Source organism: Candoia aspera, chromosome 6 (assembly GCF_035149785.1).
Source record: "Candoia aspera isolate rCanAsp1 chromosome 6, rCanAsp1.hap2, whole genome shotgun sequence".
NCBI classification, from domain to species: Eukaryota; Metazoa; Chordata; class Lepidosauria; order Squamata; family Boidae; genus Candoia; species Candoia aspera.
In genome coordinates, this window is record NC_086158.1 from 29089415 (window position 1) to 29115182 (window position 25768).

Here is a 25768-nt window from a genome sequence, read left to right on the forward strand (position 1 = left end):
TATGAAAGCAACACTATTCCTTTTTTCTTTTTATGTCCTGAGCAGTAAACAGTATGATCTTATAACTGAAAATATACTGTGCCAGTCCATTTCCATTTGCTGATGTCTAACATGTTAATATGTAATTGATTAATTTCATCTTCCACTGTGTTGAGTTTTCCATGTTCATGCTTATTACAGTCCATGTTCCCACTGCAATTCTCTTAGCAGCTTCAGGTTTTCTTTCCTGCATAACATCATCAGCAACTATATGTCCCAAAGGCTTTCATCAAATCACATCATAAGCATAATTGTTACTCTGAAAGATCCTCAGTTCTTCCTCAGTAGTACATTGGGTGCTATCTGACTTGAGAGGCATATCATCTGACACTATACAATCAATCATTTTATCTCATCTATCTATGTGGCTTTCTTGGTAAAATATAGGAGTGGATTACCATTGCCTTTTCCTGCATTGTATGAAATAATGCCTTTGCCTTTATCACTGAAGTGATCATCTGCCTCCAGCATCTACTTTATCACTGCTGCCCAATATAGGTCCCTGTTTGGTTTAGCTTAGCAGCTGGGATGAACTGCATGCCCGGCTGACCTGGCTGGGATTATATATTCTTGGCATACACTTCCAGCATTTTTTATTTATGCCTCCTAGGAAATACCTCCTCCACCCACCAGATGAAGCAACGTTTATTTATTTATGTTATTTAAACATAGCAGGATGTGGGGGGAGGAATAATCTACTCTCCTATACAAAGGAACATTGAAAACTGTCTTCTACCAAATGAGGTATGTTCAGCACCGGAAAATCATCAAGGGCCAGCAGAGGCCCTCCAGAGTTTCATGCAAGGGTCCTCTCACACCTACCTGTCCCTTGCTCATTCCACCAAGGAAAACCATCAGCTACCATCATAATGAGCAGCATAGTAGAACTTGAGGGAGTTTCTTTTCATGTTGGCATTTTAATTTTCTTCATCTGCACTGATTATTTTTTTCTTGAATAAAACAGGAAGCATTTTAGGTGCTAGCAGTCCAAAAAAACATGATGTCAGGTGCAACTGTTTCCAACTGGCTTTATAAAATATTTGACAATCTGTTTAAATACTTTTAAAAGTCCTTTAAATACCATTCTACAGATTGTTAAGGTGATAGTTCACACTACGGAAGTGGCAGACCCCTGTAGTTGGCTGGCAACAGTGAAATGTGATTTTTAAAATCTGAGCCATAGATGCTCAATTCATTTGTCATGACCAAGAGTGAAGGAAAGGCTACTATGTCCTTTCTCAATCTGAGTAGAGGCCAGCCTTTGGTGGGCTTATGCAGAGATTCTTAAAGTGTTGAAGTGTGATTGTAACATTGGTTTCTATGTGTGTACATATCAGGATGTGATTCATGCAATAGGCCATTTTTGCTGCTCCTCCTCTATAAACATCTTCTTCTTAAGCCTTGCCGAAGGTAAAGTAGCAACATGGCGGCTTTACTTTTTTGAGAACTTCAAAAGGCATTTTACCCAAAGCATCTTTGAAGAAAAGCACTTCTTTGAACCTTTGCACAGTCCTAGCAAATACAACACTCGACTACTGTCGATAGCATTATTTTATTATTTTATTTCTACAAATAGTTAGGACTGGGAAGTTTGTGTTTTTGTGGTTTTCCTGAGTTTTGAATAGGAGAAATCTTTAATTCTTTTTTTAAATAAGATTTTTGGACTTATATTACTGTGTAAATGTTTGTGTCTTAGAATGACAGAAAACTGCACCACCAATCATGGTCAGAGAAGGCATGAAAAAGGGGCTCAAAGACAGCTTAGCTGCCTACACCTGGCTTAGAAAACACCTAAAGAGGGATTTGCATTGTTTGAGTTGTGTTTGTTGAAGATTTAACTATTTTCTCATGAGTGCACAGATCTAACAACATTGCCCTTTTTATCTCATACATATTTTTAAAAGATAAAAGCACGAATTGAAATCCCGTTAAGTGCTGCTTCAAAGGACCTTGCATATTGGAAGTAGTTTCATGTAGAACTGTGACCTTTATTGCTGAGTGCTTCTTAAATAAATTGTTCTAAGCTGAATGTTTTCTTTCAGAATGATATCCAGCTTCTAAATGTTAAATATCTACTTTTAATATTAGAAATATGTTATGAGAAAACACATCTAAATCTGGCACTTGGAATGTCAAGATTATAAGCAGAAGTCAAAAACAAAGTCCAGAAACAACTACTTATAGCAGAATAACTTAGAAAACCATAAACAAGAATAAATTAGCTTTTCATTTGCTTCCCTGGTTTAAAAATAAAACTGCTTTATTTTTTTTGCACATAGCAGGACATATGGCTTATCTAATTGGGAGCTTTAGAGTTACCAGAGTTACTTTCAGATAATGTCCCTTTTCTATCATTTATTGTAATGGTTGCCTAATCCCAAATACTCAGTCTCACAAGCTCGGACTTAAAGATAACTGATTTATTAAAGAAATAGTATGCAAATACAAAGAAAGCTGAGAATGAGCAAAAGCGCACCAAATACAAACTTAAAAGCCTTGCCTTCAAGCCAGTCCCGCCCCAAGCACCCATCAGCCCACACCCCCTCCCAGGTGCTAGGAACCGTTACACGCGCCTGGGAAAGTAACCTTGAACAGGAGTGCAAACCCAAACATACATTCCAAAGATCCAAAACAAAGGAGAGTGCAGGAATGGAAAATCCCCAACATGAGCCAGGCAAATATACACGTAAAACGGGTTGACATGTGAAACGTTACAATGTTAACAGAACATTGAAAGGGGAAACATGACATATTGCCCCCCCAAAACAATGCTAAGGAGTGGGTTTGTCAGGATATGCAGAGTGGAAACGAGTAATTAGGCGGGGCGAGCGCACATCAGGAGCGGAAACCCATTCAGGATGAGGGAAATGTTTCCAGCGAACAAGGTACTGCAAAGCGGAACGCTGGCGGCGGGAGTCCAAGATTTCCGAAACCTCGAAGTGTTGTTGATTATCAATCATGAGAGGAGGCGGTGGAACCGGTTGGGGATGCCAGCGGTCCGACGGCAGATAGGGCTTGAGCAAACTGCAATGAAAGACAGGATGTAAACGTTTGAGGTTATGGGGTAAATCGAGTTTAAAGGTAACAGGGTTAATTTGAGCCACAATCGGAAAAGGACCGACAAACTTAGGACCCAGTTTCTTTGAGGGTTGTGGTGACTTGATGAACTTGGTAGACAAGTAGACTTTATCTCCCACAGCAAAAGTAGGTTCGCGGGAGCATTTGGCATCGGCATGACGTTTGTAGGTGGTTTGGGCATGTAGCAGAGCTTGTTGAATGCTTAGCCACGAGTCTTTGAGAGTGTCTGCCCAGTCAGTGAGAGAGGCTGGCAGGGGCTGTGGGTGCGGGAGTTCAGGGATCGGGACGAACTCCCGCCTGAAGACAGCCTTAAAGGGAACTTGACCAGTGCTCTGATGCACGGCGTTGTTATAAGCCACTTCAGCAAATGGGAGCAAGTCCACCCAGTTGTCCTGTTGGTAATTGACAAAAGCTCGAAGATATTGCTCGAGAGTAGAATTAACTGCCTCAGTGGATCCATCCGTCTCTGGATGCCAAGCAGTGGATAGGGCTTGCTTTGTGCCCAGGAGTTTTAAAAAAGCCCGCCAAAATTGTGACGTAAATTGCGTACCTCTGTCACTCACCAAACAGGCGGGGATACTGTGAAGGTGGTACACGTGAACGAGGAAGAGGCGTGCCAGCTGTTGCGCGGTGGGGATGGAAGCGCATGGGATGAAATGGGCTTGTTTTGAAAAAAAATCTTTGACCACCCAAATGACGGTTTTTCGTTGACTGGGGGGTAGGTCGACGATAAAGTCCATAGAGATGTCTTGCCACGGGAAGGACGGAGTGGCAACTGGTTGGAGGAGACCTTGAGGCTTGCCAGTCTTGCGCTTTGTGGCTGCACAGACAGGGCATGCCGTGACATAGGCTTTAAGGTCTTTTAGCAAAGTTGGCCACCAGAATTGATGCCGAATTAGATGAAGTGTTTTTAGATATCCGAAATGTCCAGCTAACTTGTCATTGTGTCAACACTGAAGGATTGTTTTCTGCAAAGCGTCAGGCACATAAAGATGATCGTTGCGCCAGGCAAAATTGTCAGTGAAAGTTACAGTGTGTAGGTTTGCCTGTAACCAAGTATCCTTTTTAAGGTGGAATAGCAACTGTTGTTGCAAATCTGATGGAATTGGCAAGCGCGGTGAGCGGCCGGGAGGCGGAGTGGCTTGAGGCTGCGTTTGGCGCACTCGCGTTTGGCTGCGTGTTACCACAGCCAAAGCCAATTGCTTTTCAGTCCAGACAGTACCTTGAATTGTTGGCCCTGGGCCAGCATCCTGGGGTCTGCGGGAGAGCGCATCGGCCAAGAAGTTTTTCTTGCCTGGTATGAATTTGAGGGTGAAATCAAAACGGCTGAAAAACTCAGCCCAGCGAAGTTGCTTGGGGCTGAGTTTACGACTGGTGCTTAGTGCCTCCAGGTTCTTATGGTCAGTCCAAACTTCAAAAGGGTTTGAAGCCCCCTCTAATAAGTGGCACCAAGTTTCTAAAGCAGTCTTTACAGCAAAAGCCTCTTTTTCCCAAACATGCCACCGTCTCTCTGTTTCGGTGAATTTGCGAGAGAGGTAAGCACAGGGTTTTAAGGTGCCAGACTGGTCTGACTGGAGCAGTAGCGCTCCTACGGAGAAATCGGAAGCATCCACTTGTACCACGAAAGGTTTGGTAGGGTCTGGATGCTGCAAAATTGGTTCGGTAGTGAAGATTTGTTTGAGCGCTTCGAATGCCTGCTGACAGGTTGGAGTCCATTTAAGGAGCGCTCCTGGGTTTTTTGAGCGCCGCGTATCCCCCTGAGCTTTAGTTTTCAACAGTTCAGTAAGGGGGAGGGCGATTTCAGCAAAATTTTGGGCAAATGCCCCATAGAAATTGGCGAATCCAAGGAAACTTTGTAATTGTCTCCTGGTACGTGGAGGCTCCCATGCTACAATAGCTTCCACTTTGGCAGGGTCCATTTCAATGCCCTTAGCGGAAATCCTATATCCCAGATAATCAATTTGTGATTGATGGAAGGCACACTTGGACAGTTTAGCATACAACTCCGCTTTTCTCAATTTAGCAAGCACTTGATGCACCAAGCGAATATGTTCTGACATGGTTTCAGTATAAATCAATACATCATCCAAATACACCAGTACTCCCTTAAATAGGTGGTCATGCAAGACCTCATTGATAAGTTGCATAGAAACCCCAGGTGCCCCCGATAAACCAAAGGGTAAGACCTTGTATTGAAAAGCCCCGAGAGGACAGTTAAACGCTGTTTTCCACTCGTCCCCTTCCCTTATACGAATGCGGAAATAGGCTTCTCTCAAATCCAATTTTGAGAAGATTTTGCCTCTGGCCAGATGTGATAACATATCTTTGATCAGGGGCAAAGGATATTTATTTAATATTGAGACTGCATTGAGCCCGCGGAAATCGGTACAGAGCCTCAATGAGCCATCCTTTTTTGGTCTAAAGAGGACAGGAGCCCCCACCGGGGAGTTAGCCGGCTCAATGAAACCCCTAGCCAGGTTTTTGTCAATGAACTCCCTCAGCGTAGCCAGCTCTTTGGGAGACATGGGGTAAATCTTTGGGTGAGGTAACTTTACATTAGGTAAGAACTCAATGGCACAGTCTGTTTTTCGGTGAGGTGGCAAGCGATCAGCTTCCTTCTCTCCAAACACATCAGCCAGATCCTGGTATTGGCTGGGTAGCCCTTCTAGTGGCGGAAGGGTTTGTACTGTAGTGTTAGCCACCCGACATCCCTCCATGTCCTCTAACAAGTCCTTTTCAGGTACTTTATAAAATCCATCCACAAACGTTACCGTTCTATGCAGCCAATTGATAAAAGGGTTCTGTTGCACAAACCAAGGCATTCCCAAAATCACCAAAGGCCCCCCCACCGGAGCTATGACAAAAGGCAATTTCTCCCAATGGGAGCCCAACTGTAAAGCTACCAGTCCTGTAGAGTGGGTGACTGCTTTCCCTCCCGCCATGGTCCCATCCAATTGCGTGAAGATCATGGGCCGTGGTAGAGGGAACATGGGCAGTTCTAGGGCAGCTACAACATCAGGATGCATCAGCGAACGAGAACAACCCGAGTCCAGCATGGCCCAGACTTCGACAGTCTTAGTTCTAGAGCCCAATTTTACTTTGACAGTCATTGTAGGGAAGTTCCCACTCACCAAATCGTGGTCGCGCCCGGTTTCTTCCACCTGTCCAACGGCGCCCTTTAGGACAGGTGGAAGGCGTTTCCCACCAGCTGGTCAAATTGTAATTCCTCGTCCTCCTCCCCGAATGGGAGGTCTGGAGGGTCGAGTGCAGTGCAGGCAGCCTTCATCTTGCACGGTAGGGATGGCGATTTTCCTGGCGCTTTCCCGGGTCGCTCTTCTGGTTGGCGCCTTGGGCACGAAGTAGCACGATGCCCATCTTTCCCGCATCTTAAACATTGCCCTTTCGCCAATCGCTGTTCCCTTTCTTCCTCCCAGGGTTTCGGTTTAGGGCGACTCGAAAATCCCGCTGCACGAGCCCCCTTTGCGGCTCGGGTCTGTCTCAGCTCCTTACTCTGGGCATACATTTGTAGGGCGCTTTCCGCACTACCTGCCAACTGTATCCAGCCGTACAACGTTTTGGGATCGTCCCTGCACAAAGCCCAACGGAAGATTTCCGTCTCCAGCCCTTGTTTGAACATCTCCACCAAAGTCGACTGGGACCAGTCTTCCACCTTCCCCGCCAGGGCTTTAAATTCTAAAGCGTAGTCTGCGACAGAGAGGGTCCCTTGGTAGAGTTTTCTTAGGGCGTTCTTCGCTCTCTCTTGGGCTAAGGGGTCTTCAAAGTGCTGTTTCAGCGCCCACAGAAACTCATCAAAGTCTTCTAACTCCGTGGCCTCAGCTTGGCACAGCTGTACATACCAATCAGCTGCCCTCCCCTTCAGCTTATTGGCAATGAAGTTAATCTTGCCTTGTTCAGAGCGGAAATTTCGACCCCAATCCTCCATATAATGTCTAGCATTGGTAATGAAGAAGGAAAGCGTGGCAGGGTCCCCATCAAACTTCACCCCAAAGGGCGGGAAGGTCCTTACCGGCTCCACCGGCTGTGGTGGCTCTGCAAACAACGTGCATCGAGCCGCCAGTGGTGGCCGGTCTCTGGATGCCCTTGACTCTCTTCCCCCCACTGGCCGGGGAACTCGAGTCTTGCTTCTCCCCCTAAATGACAGGGAACTCCGTCGGGGGGGAAGCAGCTGAGAGGGTTCCTCTTCCCAGTCTTCCTGTAGGGACCCCGAGCTTTTGGTGGCATCTTTGATGAGGGTCACTATCATTTCCATTTTGTCCTCTATTGCCTTCATGCGGGCAGGGGTGACAGGCTCTTCTAAGGGTCTATTGGTTACTACCACCCTCGGTGATAAAGGGATTTCGGGTTCCCAGGATGGTTGTGGAGATCCCCTCCCCGGTGCTGCTCCCACCTCGGGCTGGGGTTGGAGTATACCCCCTGTGGCACCCTGCACCACTGACAATAGATCATCCAGTTGGACATCTTGCCTCTCCCGACATGCTGCCCTTTGCGCTCTCGAAGTTGGAGCTATTAGGGTCCTCATCGGGTCCGGCTCTTCTTCGCTCCCTTCACTCTCGCGAAGCGGAGGTTCGATCATCGCTAGCGCTCCTCTCTACCCAACTTTGGATGGGGCTAGCGGAAGGATATAAATGATTCTCAGCTTTATGTAATGGTTGCCTAATCCCAAATACTCAGTCTCACAAGCTCGGGCTTAAAGATAACTGATTTATTAAAGGAATAGTATGCAAATACAAAGAAAGCTGAGAATGAGCAAAAGCGCGCCAAATACAAACTTAAAAGCCTTGCCTTCAAGCCAGTCCCGCCCCAAGCACCCATCAGCCCACACCCCCTCCCAGGTGCTAGGAACCGTTACACACGCCTGGGAAAGTAACCTTGAACAGGTTTGCAAACCCAAACATACATTCCAAAGATCCAAAACAAAGGAGAGTGCAGGAATGGAAAATCCCCAACATGAGCCAGGCGAGTATACACGTAAAACGGGTTGACATGTGAAACGTTACAATGTTAACAGAACATTGAAAGGGGAAACATGACATTTATTAATTTAATTAATTCAGATCTATACATCTTTTCTTCTCAGCCATTATAGAAAAACTATATGACAATACTATATCCTAGAATGTTCTGTGTACCCTTACTTTTATTAAAATTTAGGGTGGTTCTGGATCATGTTTTTGTACCACATTCACTTGCCTTACGCAGAACAATTTGTATGTGGGTATCATTATCTTCCCTTTGTAACTAGGAAATTTGGAGAAATCCATCACAGATCTTTCCAAATAACATAATTATTATCTGCTGAAGATGGAATATGTCATACCACAGAGCACTTCAAAATGTTGAATTCACCAAAATTTTAGAATTGCTTAAAATTATGTATAAAAATAGGCACCTCTGGAAGACCATTAAGTAAACAAATGTTTGTATTATAAAAGGATATGCATGCCAAGGAAAGTTGCATGTAAGAAACAATGTGGATTATTTTACTTGAAAAAAAAGCAGATAATGCACATTGAGCAGATTAAAATTGAAATACAGAAAAGATTAAGAATTGAATAGCAGAGATTATGAATTTGGGAGTTTGATAAAACACATGAAAAACTGGATATATTGTAGTATATCCGTGAAAAACTGGATATATTGTAGACCAAGATACATATAGTGCGATTTATAAATCCCTACTTGAGTGTTTTCCCATTTTATCAATATTTCTTTCCACAAGAGTGACTGAAAGAGGAGAGAGAATGTAATACCTCATCACTGTCCTCTAACTGGTGTCTAGGAACTCTCTATTTGAAATCATTTCTGACTGACACTGATTTTTCTGGCTTTGGATAATGCAGCCAATTCAAGTACCAAGCGTGTATGCAGCCCTGGTGAAATATCTTAGGCAGTTGTTCATGAGGTCACTATAAACTATCCTGTCAAGAAAAGAAGATAAACTCAAGTACAATATCCAGAAAAATTGAGAACCCAGACATATCTGACTGAAGCCTAAAATCCTAGGCACAAGCATGTCCCTTTGAACTGCGTGTGATTTAAAATGTAATAATATATTAGGAAATTACCTAATTGGGGGAAGAATCGTTCCAATAGTTTGCCTGTGGTACTTCAGCCTCTTTTCTATGGACAGTGTACATGGCTACTATGCACTTGGATGGATAATTTCCCTTTGATCCAAAAGTACATACATAATTGTGCATACAAAATTTATTCCAAATGTACCGCTTTCAGTCACCCCAGAATTCTCCCCATTCTTTGGATACACAGTATGGACTGCTGGAATAAACAGTGTACACATACTTACAGCTAGCACATGGCACCTAACATATACAAACAAACATACCAGGACATACATACTTCGTATGCCCCACTCCTGTTCCCTTTAGTGCTAGTTCAATATGGCATTTTCCTTTTCCTTCTGTTCATTTCTGAATACTCTATAATTAGCCCTTGTTATTTTCCACATTGTGCTGGTGGCCAATAGATGCCTTATTTAATGGCTTACATTAGGGGTGTTCATGCTTCAGAAAAGATTCAGAACTGCTTTGGATTTCACACAAGTGTGAGCACTGTGCCTCTCTGCTACTCATTAAAGCAGCCCACCGTTTTTTTTTCAAGCATCCATGTAGCCTGAAAAAAGAGGCTATTGTTCTAAGGCTTGAATTCACTTTAAAGAGTTGATTCCTTGAAGCAGACATTTGTGCAGAAGCTGAAAAAAATGAGCTGCTTTAATAAGTAGCAGAGAGATGCTTTTTCTGACATGAGGTCCAAATCACTTCTGACTCATTTTGTAATGTGCACAGCCTAATATTTGTGTATGTGTGTATATCATATGTATTTTTAAAAGAAAGTAAATTTCAATTTAAAATTTTAAAAAGTTACAATTAAAACTAAATAATAAATGTTTTAAAGGCCTCCTAAAGTGTGTCGCTTTGTGTGTATGTATGTATTCTTGTGTCCGTGTGTGTGTATACTATATAGCAGTGTTTCTCAACCTCAGCAACTTTAAGCATACTGGCTGGGGAATTCTGGGAGTTGAAGTCCACACATCTTAAAGTTGCTGAGGTTGAGAAAGACTGCTATATACTATAAAACTCTGCAAACAAGTTTCTCTTTCCTTCAGGCCATAGGTGAATATTCCTCCTAGCCAAGCAGACCATCCAATTCTTTAGAAAAATTGCATTTTTGACAATAGCTCCCATGCATTTTGTTGAGCATGTCTCTTTCTAAACACCACAGTAACTCACCCAGTAGTTTTAAAGACAGTAACAGGCAGATTCATCAAGTTTATTATAAGCTACTTATGTATAATAACCATGTTCAAAATGACTCACATCTTCAAAGAACATAAGTAATTGAAGTTGTGACTCATAACAAAAGTCAGTTCATGAACAAAATCATATATAATATTAAGGTAAATACACAGTATGTTATGATAATTACTGTATATCAAGGACAAACAACAGAAAAATATTGATTTTTGTGTCCAATAATACCCATAAAAGTCAGCAGTAGCAGACTTTATAGGTTGTGTCTAGACATCTCAACTTCCAGCCAGGTAAGAGCTGAGCAAGATGGAAGAGAGGAGACCAGGTCTATCAGAACTCGTAACTGGATGATTAGAAACAATATCAGAGAAAGTATGTCTCAGTTCCATAAATGAACAATATAAATAACTTCTAGATTTTTAATATCCACCCTCCTTTAATTCTTTAAAAAGCAATTTGTTTCTGAAATTTCTTTTAAAGGAAACTTTGATAAAAGTCTAATAGAAGAAATCTGATGTTCTTGCATTTATTTAGTTACAAAACAGCTGAAGGGTATAGTGTAATATGCAAGGGTGTCTGCATGGTATGGTCAAAAAAGTCAAGATGGTGGCCACTATGGTGCATTCGAAGCTTTGGCCAGTTTTTATGTGCACAGCTCATGCAACACAAATACACTACAAAAAAAGGAGTTTCTATCTCACCATCACAGTTGCCATCTTGACTTTTTTGACCATACCCTACAGATATCCCTGCTAATGTGTGAGTGCCATTTTTCATTGTACGGTCATGTTTTCAGCAGCCTGCAGCCTTCCTGGCTTCCTAGGCCTTTCAGGACTGAAAGACTATTAGAGCTAAGCTATAGTAATTTAGAATGTAATATCTATCAGGAAAGGAATCTTAGACTCATGACATACCAGCAACAGGTGATATCAGTGTTTTTAAAAATCAAGAAAACAAACTTGTTATCCTGAACTCAAAAGCTGTGGCATAGAATATATTCTGATATGTTAGACTGAAAGTTTTCCTTTCAGCAAATGGAAGGTAAATAAATTGTGTTCTATCTCTTCAGAAATAGAATTGATTGTGAGATGTTAGCACTATAAGAGCAAGTCACAAGAAAATGTTATATAGGGTGCTTGGAGAGAAAATGAGATTGATTTTTTTTTCTTTTGAACCATGAACAGTAACCTGTTCCATTAATCCTACTTTCAATGCAAAATAAAAAAGGTAAACATTTTTACCTTCTGGTCTTAGTGACTTGGGGGCAAGTGGTTTGCAAGGAAGACTTCTTTCTGGTGAACATACATATAGCAATGAAAGCTTCAGGCATTCACAGCTCCAACTGTCAGTTCAATGGCATAACAACCAAGAATTTGGCTTCAAATTATGTCTTTCGTTTTGCTGAAATCCACTTTTCCGAGCTCCCAAATCTCAAATAAGTGTATCCTTATATATATGTGGGGGTGTGGTAGCTCAGTGGTTAAGACACCAGGCTTGTTGACTGGAAGGTTGCAAGTTCGGTGGTTCGAGACCCGAGTGTCATGCATTGGAGTAAGCTTACGCACTCGCCCCAGCTCTTGCCAACCTAACAATTCGAAAGCATGCAAATGCGAGTAGATAAATGGGTACCACTCTGGCAGGAAGGTAATAGCGTTCCATGACTCTCAGGCTGGCCACATGACCGCAGAAGTGTCTTCAGACAACGCTGGCTCTTCGGCCATGAAATGGAGATGAGCACTTCCCCCTAATGTCAGACACAACTAAACAGGAACCTTACCTTTATTTTTACTTTTATATATATGCATGCAAATTGTGTCAAGTTTGACTGATTCCCATTGCATAATTCAGTTCCGCTAGCCCAGAGTCTGTTTGCTTCTGTAAGAAGGGTTGTGTGCACCTTTCTTCATAAATTGTAAGGAAGAACACCACAGTGAACAACTTTTAAAAGTTTGTGTGAGCATTCTCAGGTGCAAGCCATGTTGGAGCCTTCACATCACCAATTTGTCCCAAACAAACTGGCTACAAAGAAATTGAGTGAAGGAAGCCAATACCTCCATAAATTATTGTTTCCACTATTATATTGCTCTTACGGTTAGGAAGAGTTTTCCTAAGATTTTAAAAAGAATTACAGAATGGACCAATTGAGCAAGGAGAAAACCACACCCCTTCCAACACTGGCAGGGCTCACTACTGAATATAAGCAGGGACCAAACCCCACACTCACTCGCACTGAAGATGTTACCTCGTTGGGTAATGAAATGTCTGCAAGCAAACAACCAAGCTCAGAGGGCAACAAGGACTTTATGGAGCAAGTGAACAGAGTCTGCCTCCCATGATGTCCCAAGCATACAAGTTGTGCCTGGAACAGTTAAGTTTGGTCTGTAAAAATAGCTGGGGCTAAAACAAATAATGTTTTCACACAGGGAGAATCTCTCATGCTTGGGAAAGGAAAGAGGAGGTTGAAATGTGCGATGGACATAGCAGGATGGAAGCTGTGTCTAGATTGGGAGTAGACAGAGAAAATGGATGGCAAACCAAATGAGGTTTAGACAGTATTAGCTGCTGAAAATATGTGAATATAAAATGGACTAAAGACCACTGAAGATGGCTCCTGACTGAAGGGAAGAACACCAAAACTGGAAGAGGATCACACTTCAAGGGATCAGTCTACCCTGCACAGAATTCCTGAGGGAGAGGAGGATCTCAAGATCAATGTTCTGCTAGACATAAAAGGTTGGCAGCTAAGTTTTCCTGACTCCCTTGATTAATTCTAAAGGGAATTTAATATAGCTACCTATGACAATAACTTAGGCATGCTGACTTCAAAAGAAGAATCTCTTTGTAGACAGGGAAATAGTTAATCTCTGAATGGCAGAGCGATGAGAGTCATAAAGTAATTTGCTGCTTTTAGTACATTCTTTTTTATGTCAGTTAAGCCAGGAAAAAGAAAGGATATGTGAAGTTCTGGTTTTTTATTTGCTTTAGCTACATGCCACTTACAGAACCAACTAGCTCTAAAAGTAAACCTCTCAGAGAAACCCTTTTTATTTTGCAATACTATAAAGAAAGAAAAAAAATGAACTGGTTCACAAGATAGTTCTTGTGCACTGGGATCTTCTCTGTTCTGCACTTTAGGTTGATGGAAAAGTCATAATTTTTTTATGTCTGACATCTTTCCAGTTGGTTCAAAAGCAGTTTCGTATCCTCTTCAGTCTTTCTTTTTCAAGTGTAAACATGCATGTTGCTCAGAGCCTACAAGTTTCAAAGAATCTAGTGTGAAGCCAACATTTCCTCACTGCTGGAACCATAAGTATTCAATTGGGGTTGCTGAGGGAATGTTTTAATACCTATACACTCATCCCAGGGCATGGTGCCATATTTGACCAGAAATGGCACATTAGTAATTTCCCATTTCAGTCAGCTTGAAGAAAGCAAAGTGTGTTGTCAGCTTCCTGTTTGGGGGTCATTATTTAAAATCTTGCAGAAAATAAGAACTCTTAGATTGATAAAATTGGCTCTACTGGCTCTGAAGTTTATGACTGCTTCTATGCTAAATGGATGCATTAGTGACTTACTTCCTGGAATCTAGCCACTGTTGAATCAAAGTAGGTAAGACAAACTTCTCTAGGAATTAGTATAGTTTTCAGGGTTTATCCTTCAACCATAGTTTAGAAAGCACAGTGGCTGGGCTCATAGATCATACTATGTAATGAGGTGGTTTGTTTGATTTTTGCTTTGTCATTTGTGAATCCAGTCATGCTTTGTAAATCATGGGTTATAGTTTAGCAGTATATGTGAATCACATCACTGTAGCTTATTCAACAACCCATGATTTAAAATCATGAGTTAATATTAAGTGTAAATTTACTATTGCTTGGGAATAAGCAGTAAGATTTAAGCATGTGGGACAAGCATGCAAAAAGCTGGAGATTCCTGGTATAGTCCAGAAAACTAGCTGCCACCCAACATGCTGAAAAATTGGCCAAACGGTTTTTCAGAAAAATGTTTTTGAAAATATTCTTTAAAATCCCCATAGGAAACGGTTGGAGTAATTGTTTCCTATGGGGATTTTGAAAACTATAATTACAAAATAAAGTGGTTTGTGCTAGGCAACTAGTGTTTTCCAACATGATAAATCCTGTGGTAGTCAATACCATTTTAGCCAGCATACATAATGAATATATTGACAATTTTATAAGATTGCCCATTGGTTTTCTAACAGCACAGCTATACCTGTATTTTTGTCTGTTTGCTAAAACACTTTTACAGAAGTGGTATGGATTTTGAAGTGGGGCAGACAATGTGAGTTAATTCATAAAACAAGGCAAAGCTTTCACACATTTTTATTCATATACAAAGTACACCTGACATACGCTACAGTAGAAAATAATGGCTATTACTTAAGCAGATTTCTACATTTATCTAACATGACTGAGTTACTTGTTTGACCTCCATGTATTGGAGCTTAATGTTTTTAAAAATCTAAATTTATTGATTTGTGGATCATAAAATGAATGCCCAGTTCAGTATGTTTACCTTGTCTCAACTGATACTCCTTCACCTAGATGATAATTTTGTTTCTCTGTCATTTCAGTTGTTCGAGTTCATGAATTTTTTGGCTGAGAATGTAATTTTCTGCTATATGGGACTAGCATTGTTTACATTCCAAAATCATATTTTCAATGCTCTATTTTTATTTGGAGCATTTGTATCCTTTGTTCAAGTAACAGCAAAAATATACTACAGCAAACATATGGCATAAGGTATTTATTTTTATGATGTACAGATAAATTGCATAATTGGAGATATAAACCAGTATCTATTTATGCATGTAGAAAATAATGTTTCTGCTGTTCTTTTTTTCCTGTGCAAGAAAGCCAATTCTCCATCATACAGTTCCTAGGAAGTAAAGATACACTTTTGGCTTTACTCCTGGCATCAGGCATATTACATGTCCCATGTCTGGAGACCACTTTTGAATACATGGTCATTGAATAAACTGATATATGAACAGTTTCAACACAGACGTCTCTAGGTCAAAAATACCAGTGATGTGCTTGTGCTGTCGCAATGGTATGGGTTTTTTATTATTATTTATTATGTGCCATCAAGTCATTGTTGACTCTTAGTGACCACATAGATTTTCTGACCCTAACCTGGTCTTTCAGGTCTCCCAATGTTGCACACATTGCCACTGTAACTGAATCCATCCATCTTCCTGCTGGTGGTCCTCTTCTTCTCTTTCCTTCTACCTTTCCCAGCATTAGAGCCTTTTCCAGAGAGCTGGGTCTTTGCATAACATGTCTGAAGTAGAATGATTTGAGCCTGGTTGTTTGTGTGTTGAGTGAGAACTCTGGGTTTATTTGTTCAATGATCTATTTGTTTGTTTTCTTGGCTGTCCACAGAATTCTCAGGAGTCTTCTCCAATACCAAAGTTCAAAAGCATCAATACTTTTCCTACCCTGCTTCTTCAAAGTCCAACTTTCACTTCCATAGAGCATCACAGGGAATACCATGGTTTGCACAATTCTCATCTTTATAGGTATAGACACAGCACAGCATCTGAATATCTTTTCCATGGCCTTCATGGCTACTCTAGCAAGTGCTAATCTGTGGCATATTTCTTACTGCTTGTTCCTTTACTGTTGACGGTTGATCTTAAAAGCTGGTAGAAGCTATCTTATCAGTTCAATATCCTCATTGTCAGTTCTAAGGCTGATTCTTCTACCTGTTGTCATTAGTTTGGTCTTTATATTTAATTTTAGTCCCATTTTTTCACTTTACTCCTTAACTTTTATTACTAGAACTTGCAGATCCTTTGCATTTTCAGCTTTCAGGGCAGTGTCATCAACATAGCACAGATTACTGGTATTTCTTCCTCCAGTTTTAAAACCATGCCATCTTTTTTCCAATCCAGCTTTCCTTAATTCAGTATATAGGCTGAATAAATAAGGGGAGAGTATAGAGCCTTGTCTCACTACTTTGCCAATCTGGAGCCAGCCTCTGGCCTTCGCCATGTTCTGTCTGTACTGTGGCTTCCTGATCTGTATATACGTTTCCCATGTGGACAATGATATGTCCTGGGATTTACATTTTTTCTGAGCGTATTCCATAGCTTGACGTGGTCGTGTCATCCCTTGTAAACCAAACAAGAAACACAACTAGATGAACTAATTCTACTTTATTGTAATGCTACGTGGTGGCGCTGCGGGTTAAATCGCTGAGCTGCCGATCGGAAGGTCGGCGGTTCAAAACCGCGTGGCGGGGTGAGCTCCCGTTGCTAGTCCCAGCTCCTGCTCACCTAGCAGTTCGAAAACATGCAAATGTGAGTAGATCAATAGGTACCGCTTCGGCGGGAAGGTAATGGCGTTCCGTGTCGTCATGACCCGGAAGTGTCTAGGACAACGCTGGCTCTAAGGCTTAGAAACGGAGATGAGCACCGCCTCCTAGAGTCGGACTCGACTGGACTTTACGTCAAGGGAAACCTTTACCTTTACTTTACATTAACAGAATCCTGCAAGTCTGAAAGTCTGAAAATACAAATCTCCCACCCTCCCTATTTATTGCTTGAGTGGTAAGGCTGGGTCTTTCCTAAGTTTCTTCTTTAGACCATTACCCTCTTGTGGATTTCCTTTCACCTGATCATTCCCTAGGCAGCATCTCTTCACTCTGTCCTCCAAGGTCACCCTCGCATTCCATCACAGGTCAACACAATCAAAGCCCTTTCTGAAATGAATGAAGCACATGGTGACTTCTTTTTGATATTCTTTGCCTTTCTCGATTATCCAGCATGCATCAGCAATAATGTCTTGTGTTTCTTGGCCTTTTCTAAAGCTGGCTTGAACATTTGGCATCTCTTTTTTCCATGTAGGGCTCTAATCTGTGTTGGATGACTCTAAGCATTATTTTGCTAGCACAAGAAATTAAGGATATATTAGGATAGTTTGCACACCTGTTAAGTCTCCTCTCTCTCTTTCTTTTTAATTGGAATGTAGATTGACCTTTTCCAATCTGTTGGCCACTGTGTCATTCTCCAGATGTGGCATAGAAGCTGGCATAGCTTGATTAGAATCTTTACTGATTCTTCTTATTTTTATTATTATTAGATTTTTCTATCCTACCTTTTTATATATAACTCAAGGCAGTGAACATACCTAATACTCCTGCCTCCTATTTTCCCCACAACACCAGTCCTGTGAAATGGGTTGTGCTGAGAGAGAAGGACTGGCCCAAAGTCACCCAGCTGACTTTTATGTCTAAGGGAGACCTAGAACTCACAGTCTCCTGGTTTTTAGGCCAGCACCTTAACCCCTACACCAGACTGGCTCTCTTCTTCTTCTGTTTTGGTTTTGGTCTAAAGGGCCCCTGTTTTATCTGGAAAAAACATTTAAAGCAACTTTAGCATCAGTTACACAAAAGAGTAATGTGAATGCCAACCCAATTTTCTGAGTCTACAGAAATAATCAAAAGTGTGGGGGCAAACATTGAAGTGGAGAATATCAGGAAGAGACAGTATAAAACTCGAGGAAATAAGACTTTAAAATGTTCCAAAATACATTTAAGCTTTCTGAATTACTGTTTGAAGAAATAATATTGTTGGCAACTGAGCAATTTCTAGTGATGATTTCTCAGAGAGATTTAGGGACAAAGCATCTTGACGAAGATGGAATATGAATTCAGAGTGATTAAAATCAGGAGTTGGTGTGCAGTGTTCAAGAAAGAATTATAAAAAAAAGATTGTTTAAAAGAGTAGAATGATCATGGAAATGACAGACTGTGAGTAGCAGTGAGAATATTGTGTTTTTCCTATTCCACTGCCATCTAAACTTATCATTCTGCTTCTGATTTAAATAATATATTTGATTAATCTTGGTCTTGTATCATAGAGTCCTTTCTTATTTTCCTCAGCTTCTTATCCCAAATTACGTAGGTGGCGGTTTTCATAGCAAGAGCCTGTAACATATATCCAATTTCTTTCATTCTGAACCTGGGCCGAAAACAAAAAATTCCAAGGAACTTTCAACATATGATGATGTTCTCAGGTAAGCTGATTATTTCTACCATGATACAAAAAAAGAAAAAAAAACACTACTAGTTAGTACTAAATAATATGTTTTATTACTTGTAGTTTTCAAACTTGGAATTTTTTAAAAGGAACACAAACATCAACAGAAATGTTATCACTGTATCCCTTGCTTAAAAGAAGAACATGCAATGACAATTATACTTTGCTTGTAAGAAAAGGGGAGAAGTATGTTTTACTAGCAACTGAAAGAGAGCTGCTCTGTGATCTGTGGCATTCCCTTGGAAGGTTTATTATCATTTCAGAAAGGCTTGCCTCTGTCCTCTAATGATGATCTGCAATAATGATTTTAATCATTTTAATTAGCGAGGTGCAGCATGCCTATTATAAAAGTTTATGAAATGGACTTAAAAGTGACAGTTCAGTTGGGGAAATGAAATTCAGATGGTATAACCATATGGTTGTCTCATCTCTATTCTCTTGAGAACAGGCTTATTCATTTTGGAGGGTCTCTCTCTCATGTTAAAATAATGTCAGGTTTCCACTAGCTTTGATGAAATAGTCACCAGCTTAAGATTTCCTAGGCTATAATATGCTTTTAAATAATGCAAAAGTAAGCATGCATTTTTTTCACTCAATACACATTATGTAATCTGCATGCCTGTTATAATTATGTATTATGCATAATTATGTATTATCTTATACAACTGCCTAATATGTGTACGTTGTCAACCTTAGATTATTTTCTCACTTGAAATTAATATCTTACAGTAACACCCCATCTCTTTAAAGTGATGTAAAACCTATCTTCATTACTGTTATTTCTTTCTTTATCAGTATCAATCATACAGTATTTATAAGCTGTCACAATCAAAAATTACTCTCATCGGCTCACATAGAAAATACAGTATTAAAACAAACCCCATATAAAAATAAAAATACAATATATTAGTACAGTGATGGTTGGATAGCACTGTAAGACACTAATGAAGAAATGGCATTAAACAGAGCACATTTGGATATGGACCCCTGCGTGGAGCAATGATGACACACATTTCTTTGGAATTGCATTGGAATGCTGTGTCCTGTCAGGTGAAGACCTTCTCATTTCTCAAGCTTTTTCAAATATTGGTATTGCTTTGGCTTATGAGGTTGATTCTACTACCAATGGCCTATTTAAAAGGCCCCAGGCCCATCCAGAGTATAGTATAAGTCAGTATTTGAAATTATCTGATGGATGAATAGTGTACATGTTTTTATTCAAGTTAGGAAAATGGTTCAGTTGAAAGATCGTCCAGTTATTTCAATATTTCCAATTTCCCACACGTTCCTGATTATTCTGCTACTGACTTCAATGGAGAATAGGGGAAAAAATTACATGCAGCAACATGCAGCAAGATGAAAATTGAGTGGTGGACTATTCAAATTTTCTTCCTCTGAGACTCAGAGATTTTAAACAGCTACCACCACTGCTTTCAGCTTTTGCTTTGTTCTCATACTCCTATTCTTTCAGCAATGAAAACTTTCCTTGGCATGAGGTAACAGAAGCATATGTTTGCCTCTTTGTTTTTGTGACATATGGTTTATATGAGGGCCTAATGGGGATTGCAGCATTAGCATTGCAACAAATATTGCTTCTCCACTAGGTTGACAGGGGGAGAAAGAAATTGTCTATCTTTAAAATGTTGAATTCCAGTATCAACATTTTCACTGACTATCCCTCACTTACATCTAATTACATTTTCACTCAATGAATTAGAATACTCATAAGAGGATGGGGGGAGGAGGTCAAGATGTACCTCAAATATTTGCTGGTTACTAAAAAGCCCATTTATTTATTTATTTGTATTTATTCAATTTCTGTAGCTGCCCATGTCAACCAGTGACTCTGAATGCTGGTCTATCACAACAGGGTCTGCCAGATGAAGCTTTTTAAAGTTGTCTTGTTCTCCCATTATCCCTAAATCTTTTACAAAATCACAAGCTTGTAGAGGAAGACAAGTCCCATCACAACATATAATATTGTGAGAGTCTATATTTTCTTTATAAATCAACCTAAGCTCTTGTTTAGAAGAGTAAATTAAAAAAGACTCAAATGGGCCTTTGGAAGCAGAAATTATTACAGTCCAATTTGGGGGGGATCTATCATAGTTCGTTTTTGTGAGAAGGGTCTCCCAAAGAGGTGTTCTGTATCTAATGAAGGAATGGATAGAAGCCTTGTGGTTCAAGACCCAAATTCAGACCACACTCTTAGCAGATCTGGGATGAAAGATGCCTGGTAGAATGGTTACAGCCAAAATGTTAGGTGTAGTTAATGTACATTGTATTATCTATATATTAATGTACAGTTTTAAATAATCATTAATGATAACTAATGGTAGCTGAATTAAATAAAGATGGATGGATGGATGGATGGATTTGGGAAAGATATTAAATCCATAAAAGTTTGTACTATAATAACTAATAGTTTTTAAAGTATTCCAAGATCCTTTGTTGTTTTTGTGGTAGCAGACTAAGAGACTCATTTTTCTGGAAGTTTTAATGAACTTTGATCTTTATCATAGAATCATAGTGTAGGAACCATTTAGGCCATGAAGTTCAACTTCTGCCTTAGTGTGAGGACACCCAGTAAAGCTTCTCTAGGTGATGGCTTCCTGAAAAAAAAAAGGGGGGGGGGGTTGATGGCCTTTGGATATTTGCTGAAAAGCAACTGAACTTTGATTTCATTTTCTTTGTTTTCCAAAAGAGTCACATAAATTTTGTGTCAAATAACATAAAATATGTAAGAGATACAAGAAGAACTGCTGGTTCTTAAAGCAGTTAAAGCTGACAATTTTGTTCATTATTTATTAATTTTATATATGTACATTCTGAACAAAGTATCTGTAATCAATATATAATTAGATAGGATCTCACTAGGGCTATTGGTCATGGCTGTGTTTGTTTCTGAAGGAAGTTTCTAAAGTATAATAAAATAGTATGATTATATGAGGACAATGAGACAAAATTTAACCTATTCTGGGAAGCAAGGGAAGCAATGGCACTGCTAGTGGAACAAGAAAATACTTTGTAGATGTAAGTATTACAAAACCATGTCACCTTCTTTACCTTTCCCTTTTATTTTTTAGTTTCAACAGTAAGGAGAAAGAAAGAAGGTGGATGAAAACTGGAGGGGGGAAAATCATCAAAGGTTTTAATGAGATTGTACAATTCACTGTGTGTTTAGATAACCATTTTTGACAGTGAAGGCATGCTGTGACTCAGCTTCTAAACCTGGTTCTATGTAATAATGATGAAATTTTTCTCCTGGAAAACAATATTCTCCATGATGTGATTGTATGCTATGATGTTAAACAGATTTATTAGGAAGCATGACTCTTTAGCCTCCTAAAGTCCTTCTATGCTGCCTCATCACAATGCAGAGGTTGGAGTGTATTCCATGGAGAAATGAATGAAGAACACCAGGAGTATACGCCAAGAGTATGTATTCCCAGCTGAAAGCTCTAATAATGAAAATCAAGGATCACAGTGAAAAAAATGGGATTAAGATTAAATATAAAGGAGACCAAACTAATCACAACAGGTACAGCAACCACCTTAGAATTTACAGTTAAGACAGTGAAGTGGTGGTTAGCTTCTGCCTTTAGGATCGACTATCAACAATCAAGAAATACACCACGGATTGGCACTTGGTAGGGCAGCCATAAAGGTCTTGGAAAAGATATTCAGATGCAATGATGTGTCTATACCTACAAAGATCAGAACAGTGCAAAACAATGTTATTCCCTGTGACACTCTATGGAAGCAAAAGTTGGATTTTGAAGAAGCAGGATAGCAAGAGTATTAACACTTTTGTACTTGGTGTTGAAAAAGACTCTTGAGAATACCGTGGATAGCAAAGAAAAGAAACAAATGGATCATAGAGCAAATCAATCCATAGCTCTCACTTGAGGCACAAATGACAGGCTCAGATTACCATATTTTGGACACATTATGGGAAGACCCATCCTGATGAAGTGTTATTACAGTACCACCACCAAGTGGATTTACAAATAACTAATTTGCATAACACATGGTGTAACTAACAGAGCATCTGGAACAAAATTTGCCATAGCCAGATGTAGCACAGCAGCTGGCAGCCAGCCAATATATCTGCATCCTCATGGGAGTTTGCCAGAGAAATTCAGAGAAGCCCAGGATCGGTACCTGACTTTCATGTCTTAGTGTGAATTGTTTATGGTGGGTCAACCAGCATAATTTCCTCCAGATCACACCAAAGTGACTTTTTGTTCTGAGTTGGCTGTGCCCATTATTGAGAGCAATGATCCAGTCTTGGAAAATTACCAGAATTTCATGCAAAGGTTTCAAGTGCCATTTGACAATATAGCCAGAATAGCAACTGCAAAATGCAAGATCTGCAAGCTAGAGCAGGGTAACTGTAAAGAGTGTGCATATACAGTATATCAGATTTTCAACTTTTTGCCAGAGATATGATGTGGAAAGATTTGAGAAGCACTAGCTGATGAACTAAAAGATGAGTAGTAACTTAAGGCACCCCTGAAAACTTGTGTCTATTTGAAAGGTTCAGACATGGAGGAAATAGCATGAAATGAAAGGAAATGTATAGCCTCTCTTCACCACAGGTACACCTCCTGGTATCTTCCTTAGACTCCAGCACTGGATAACCCATGCAAATAGGAGCCAAAAGAGACTCCTGTCCTCAGCAAAGAAACAGAAAAAAAGATACCTCGGTTTATATTTCTACTGTGAAGCCCTCAGACATCTAGCCAAATCTTGGACTGCTAAAGCTCAAACCTCTGAATCAGCTGCTAAATGCCACACATGTGGAACTGCAGTCCATGTAACAAAAGTGCCCAAATTGCTCCAAAGACACGTGTTTGGGAAACTACACAGGCCCCCTTCTCAAAAGCTTGACAGGAGGCCCTCAGACAATTATGGAGAAGTCAGACAACTGACAACAGGCAACTGAATATTATTATTCCTCTTACTCAGCTCTTATAGACTCAGAGCCACAGCCAATTTCATAGGTGACATCACAGTGCAAAAGTTTAATTTACCCACTCAGGTACTAGAAACACTTGTGCTCATAGAAACAATTGACAAGCAAGTGCTTCAGGCTGATCTTGTGTTCCAACACACTACATGTCTATAATTGACAATACAGGATCACACAGAATTCTTACCTCTCTATGTTAGTACTTCCTTTCATGCTCCCATTGTGCTGAAGTTTGATGTGCACTGGGAGCAAGGAACCATTTCTTTCCCATTGCCAAAACGTCAACAGCACCAGTTGCAAGCTTTCTACTCTCATTCTTCATCCTCTTCTGCTCAGCTTGCTGTATCACCTAACTTGTTGGAAAAATACTTGGACTTCACCTATGTGTTTGGGGAGAAAGAAGCAACTGCATTGCCTCTTCATTGGATGTACTGTATAACTACACTATTAATTTAAAGCCAGGAGCCCAAATCCCAGCTAGGAGGCACTATCCCATGTCTACTCCACACTTGGCCACCTTAAACAGATTTCTAATGAGATTTGAAGAATGGATTTATTTGCCCTTCAAAATCTCCAGCATCTGCATTTCCATTTTTCATTCCCAAAACAGTTTATTCTTTGAGGGCTGTGAATGATGTGACTGTTAAGGACCACATCTATTACCTCTTATTTCAGAAGGCATTTGTTTTTACAAAATTGGACTTGAGAGGCATTTACAATTTGATCAGAATGAAAGAGGGCCACAAATACCTAACGGCAACTCAATATCAAGTATGACGAATTTTAACACACAGCAATACATTTAGCTTGGTGAATTGTGGGGCAGTCTTCTTCAGATTCATGAACAAAATATTTTCTGATATTTTGGGTTAGCATATAGTAATCTACATGGATACATTGCTGTTCTTTTTGGAAGACTGCATAAGATGCACATAAGAAATGTCATAGCCTCCTCAAATCCAAACTTTTTGCTAAGTTGGAGGAATGTGTGTTTGATCTTCCCCATATGGACCATTTGGGTTATCAGCTCTCTACAGAAGGAATACATATTAATCCTGCAAAAGTACAATCCATATTCTCATGGTGAACACCTACAAATGTAGAGGATGTACAGTGTTTTCTAGGCTTTGCTAATTTCTACGAAAAGGTAATTCCTAATTTTGCAGCCCATGTTAAGATGGTCTGCTCAAGAGTGAGTAACATTTCAGGAACTGAAAGCCCCTTTTTCTTCACAATCACTACTCAGGCACTTGGACTCCTCCCACTAGTTTGTGGTGCAGATGCATGAGACACTGCAGTAGGAGTCATTCTCTGGATAGAGACAGCGGGGAGGGAAGACTCTCCTGCCATGTATGTTTTATTTCAGGTTGCTTCTACCAGCTGAACAGAACTGGTAGTGGAGGCACTTCCTAGAAGGCACGGAACAGTAGTACAGATCATAAGAACTTGGAAAATCTAATTTAAAAAAAAATCCCCAACTTCTCATACCTTGACAAAGCAGGAGATGGGGAATGACTTCCCAGCAACATCTCTGTGCTGTAGGACTTGCTAGATAGACCTGGGGAGATACCAGAGGAAAATGGGGAGACTTAGTCCATCAAATTGCAAGAAAGGAGGGGGGACCTGCAAGATTTGCTTAGTGATCTGTGTCATGTTCACCATTTCAATGTTCTGTTAACATCGTAACGTTTCACATGTCAAACCATTATTCCATGTCTTACATGCTTGAACGTTTGCTGGTATTTTCCATTATTGCTGTGCTCTTTATTTTGCTACTTTGGAATGTATGTTTGGGTTTGCAACTCTGTTCAAGGTTACTTTCCCAGGCAGATGTAATGGTTGCTAGCACCTGGGAGGGGGTGGTTGCTAACGAGCGCTCGGGGTGGGACTGGGTTGGAAGCAAGGCTTTTAAGTTTGTATTTGGCGCTCTTTTGCTCATTTTCAGCTTTCTCTGTATTTGCATACTATTCCTTTAATAAATCAGTTATCTTTAAGCCCGGGCTTGTGAGACTGAGTATTTGGGATTAGGCAACCATTACATAAAGCTGAGAATCATTTATATCATCTTCCGCTAGCCCCATCCAAGTTTTGGGTAAAGGGGAGCGCTAGCGATGACAGAACCTCAACTACGCGAGAGTGATGGGAGCGAAGAGGAGCCGGACTCGACAAAGACCCTGGTAGCTCCAAGTTCGCGAGCCCAAAGGGCAGCACGTTGAGAGAAGCGGGATGCCCAATTGGATGACCTATTGTTGGCGGTGCAGGGTGCTACAAGGGGTGAACTCCAACCCGAGGTGGAAGCAAGAACGGGGAGGGAATCACCAC

At 40.4% G+C, this 25768-nt stretch overlaps 1 protein-coding gene across 1 annotated transcript in view; it reads left to right on the forward strand.

Moving 5' to 3' along the window:
* Positions 1–25768, forward strand: part of SLC9A9 (solute carrier family 9 member A9) — a 282029-nt gene that overhangs the window by 136586 nt on the left and 119675 nt on the right. The window contains exons 10-11 of the mRNA XM_063306631.1: positions 15001–15114; positions 18337–18448. Of these exons, the coding sequence (XP_063162701.1) occupies positions 15001–15114; positions 18337–18448 (226 nt within the window). The remainder of the gene's footprint in view (positions 1–15000; positions 15115–18336; positions 18449–25768) is intronic.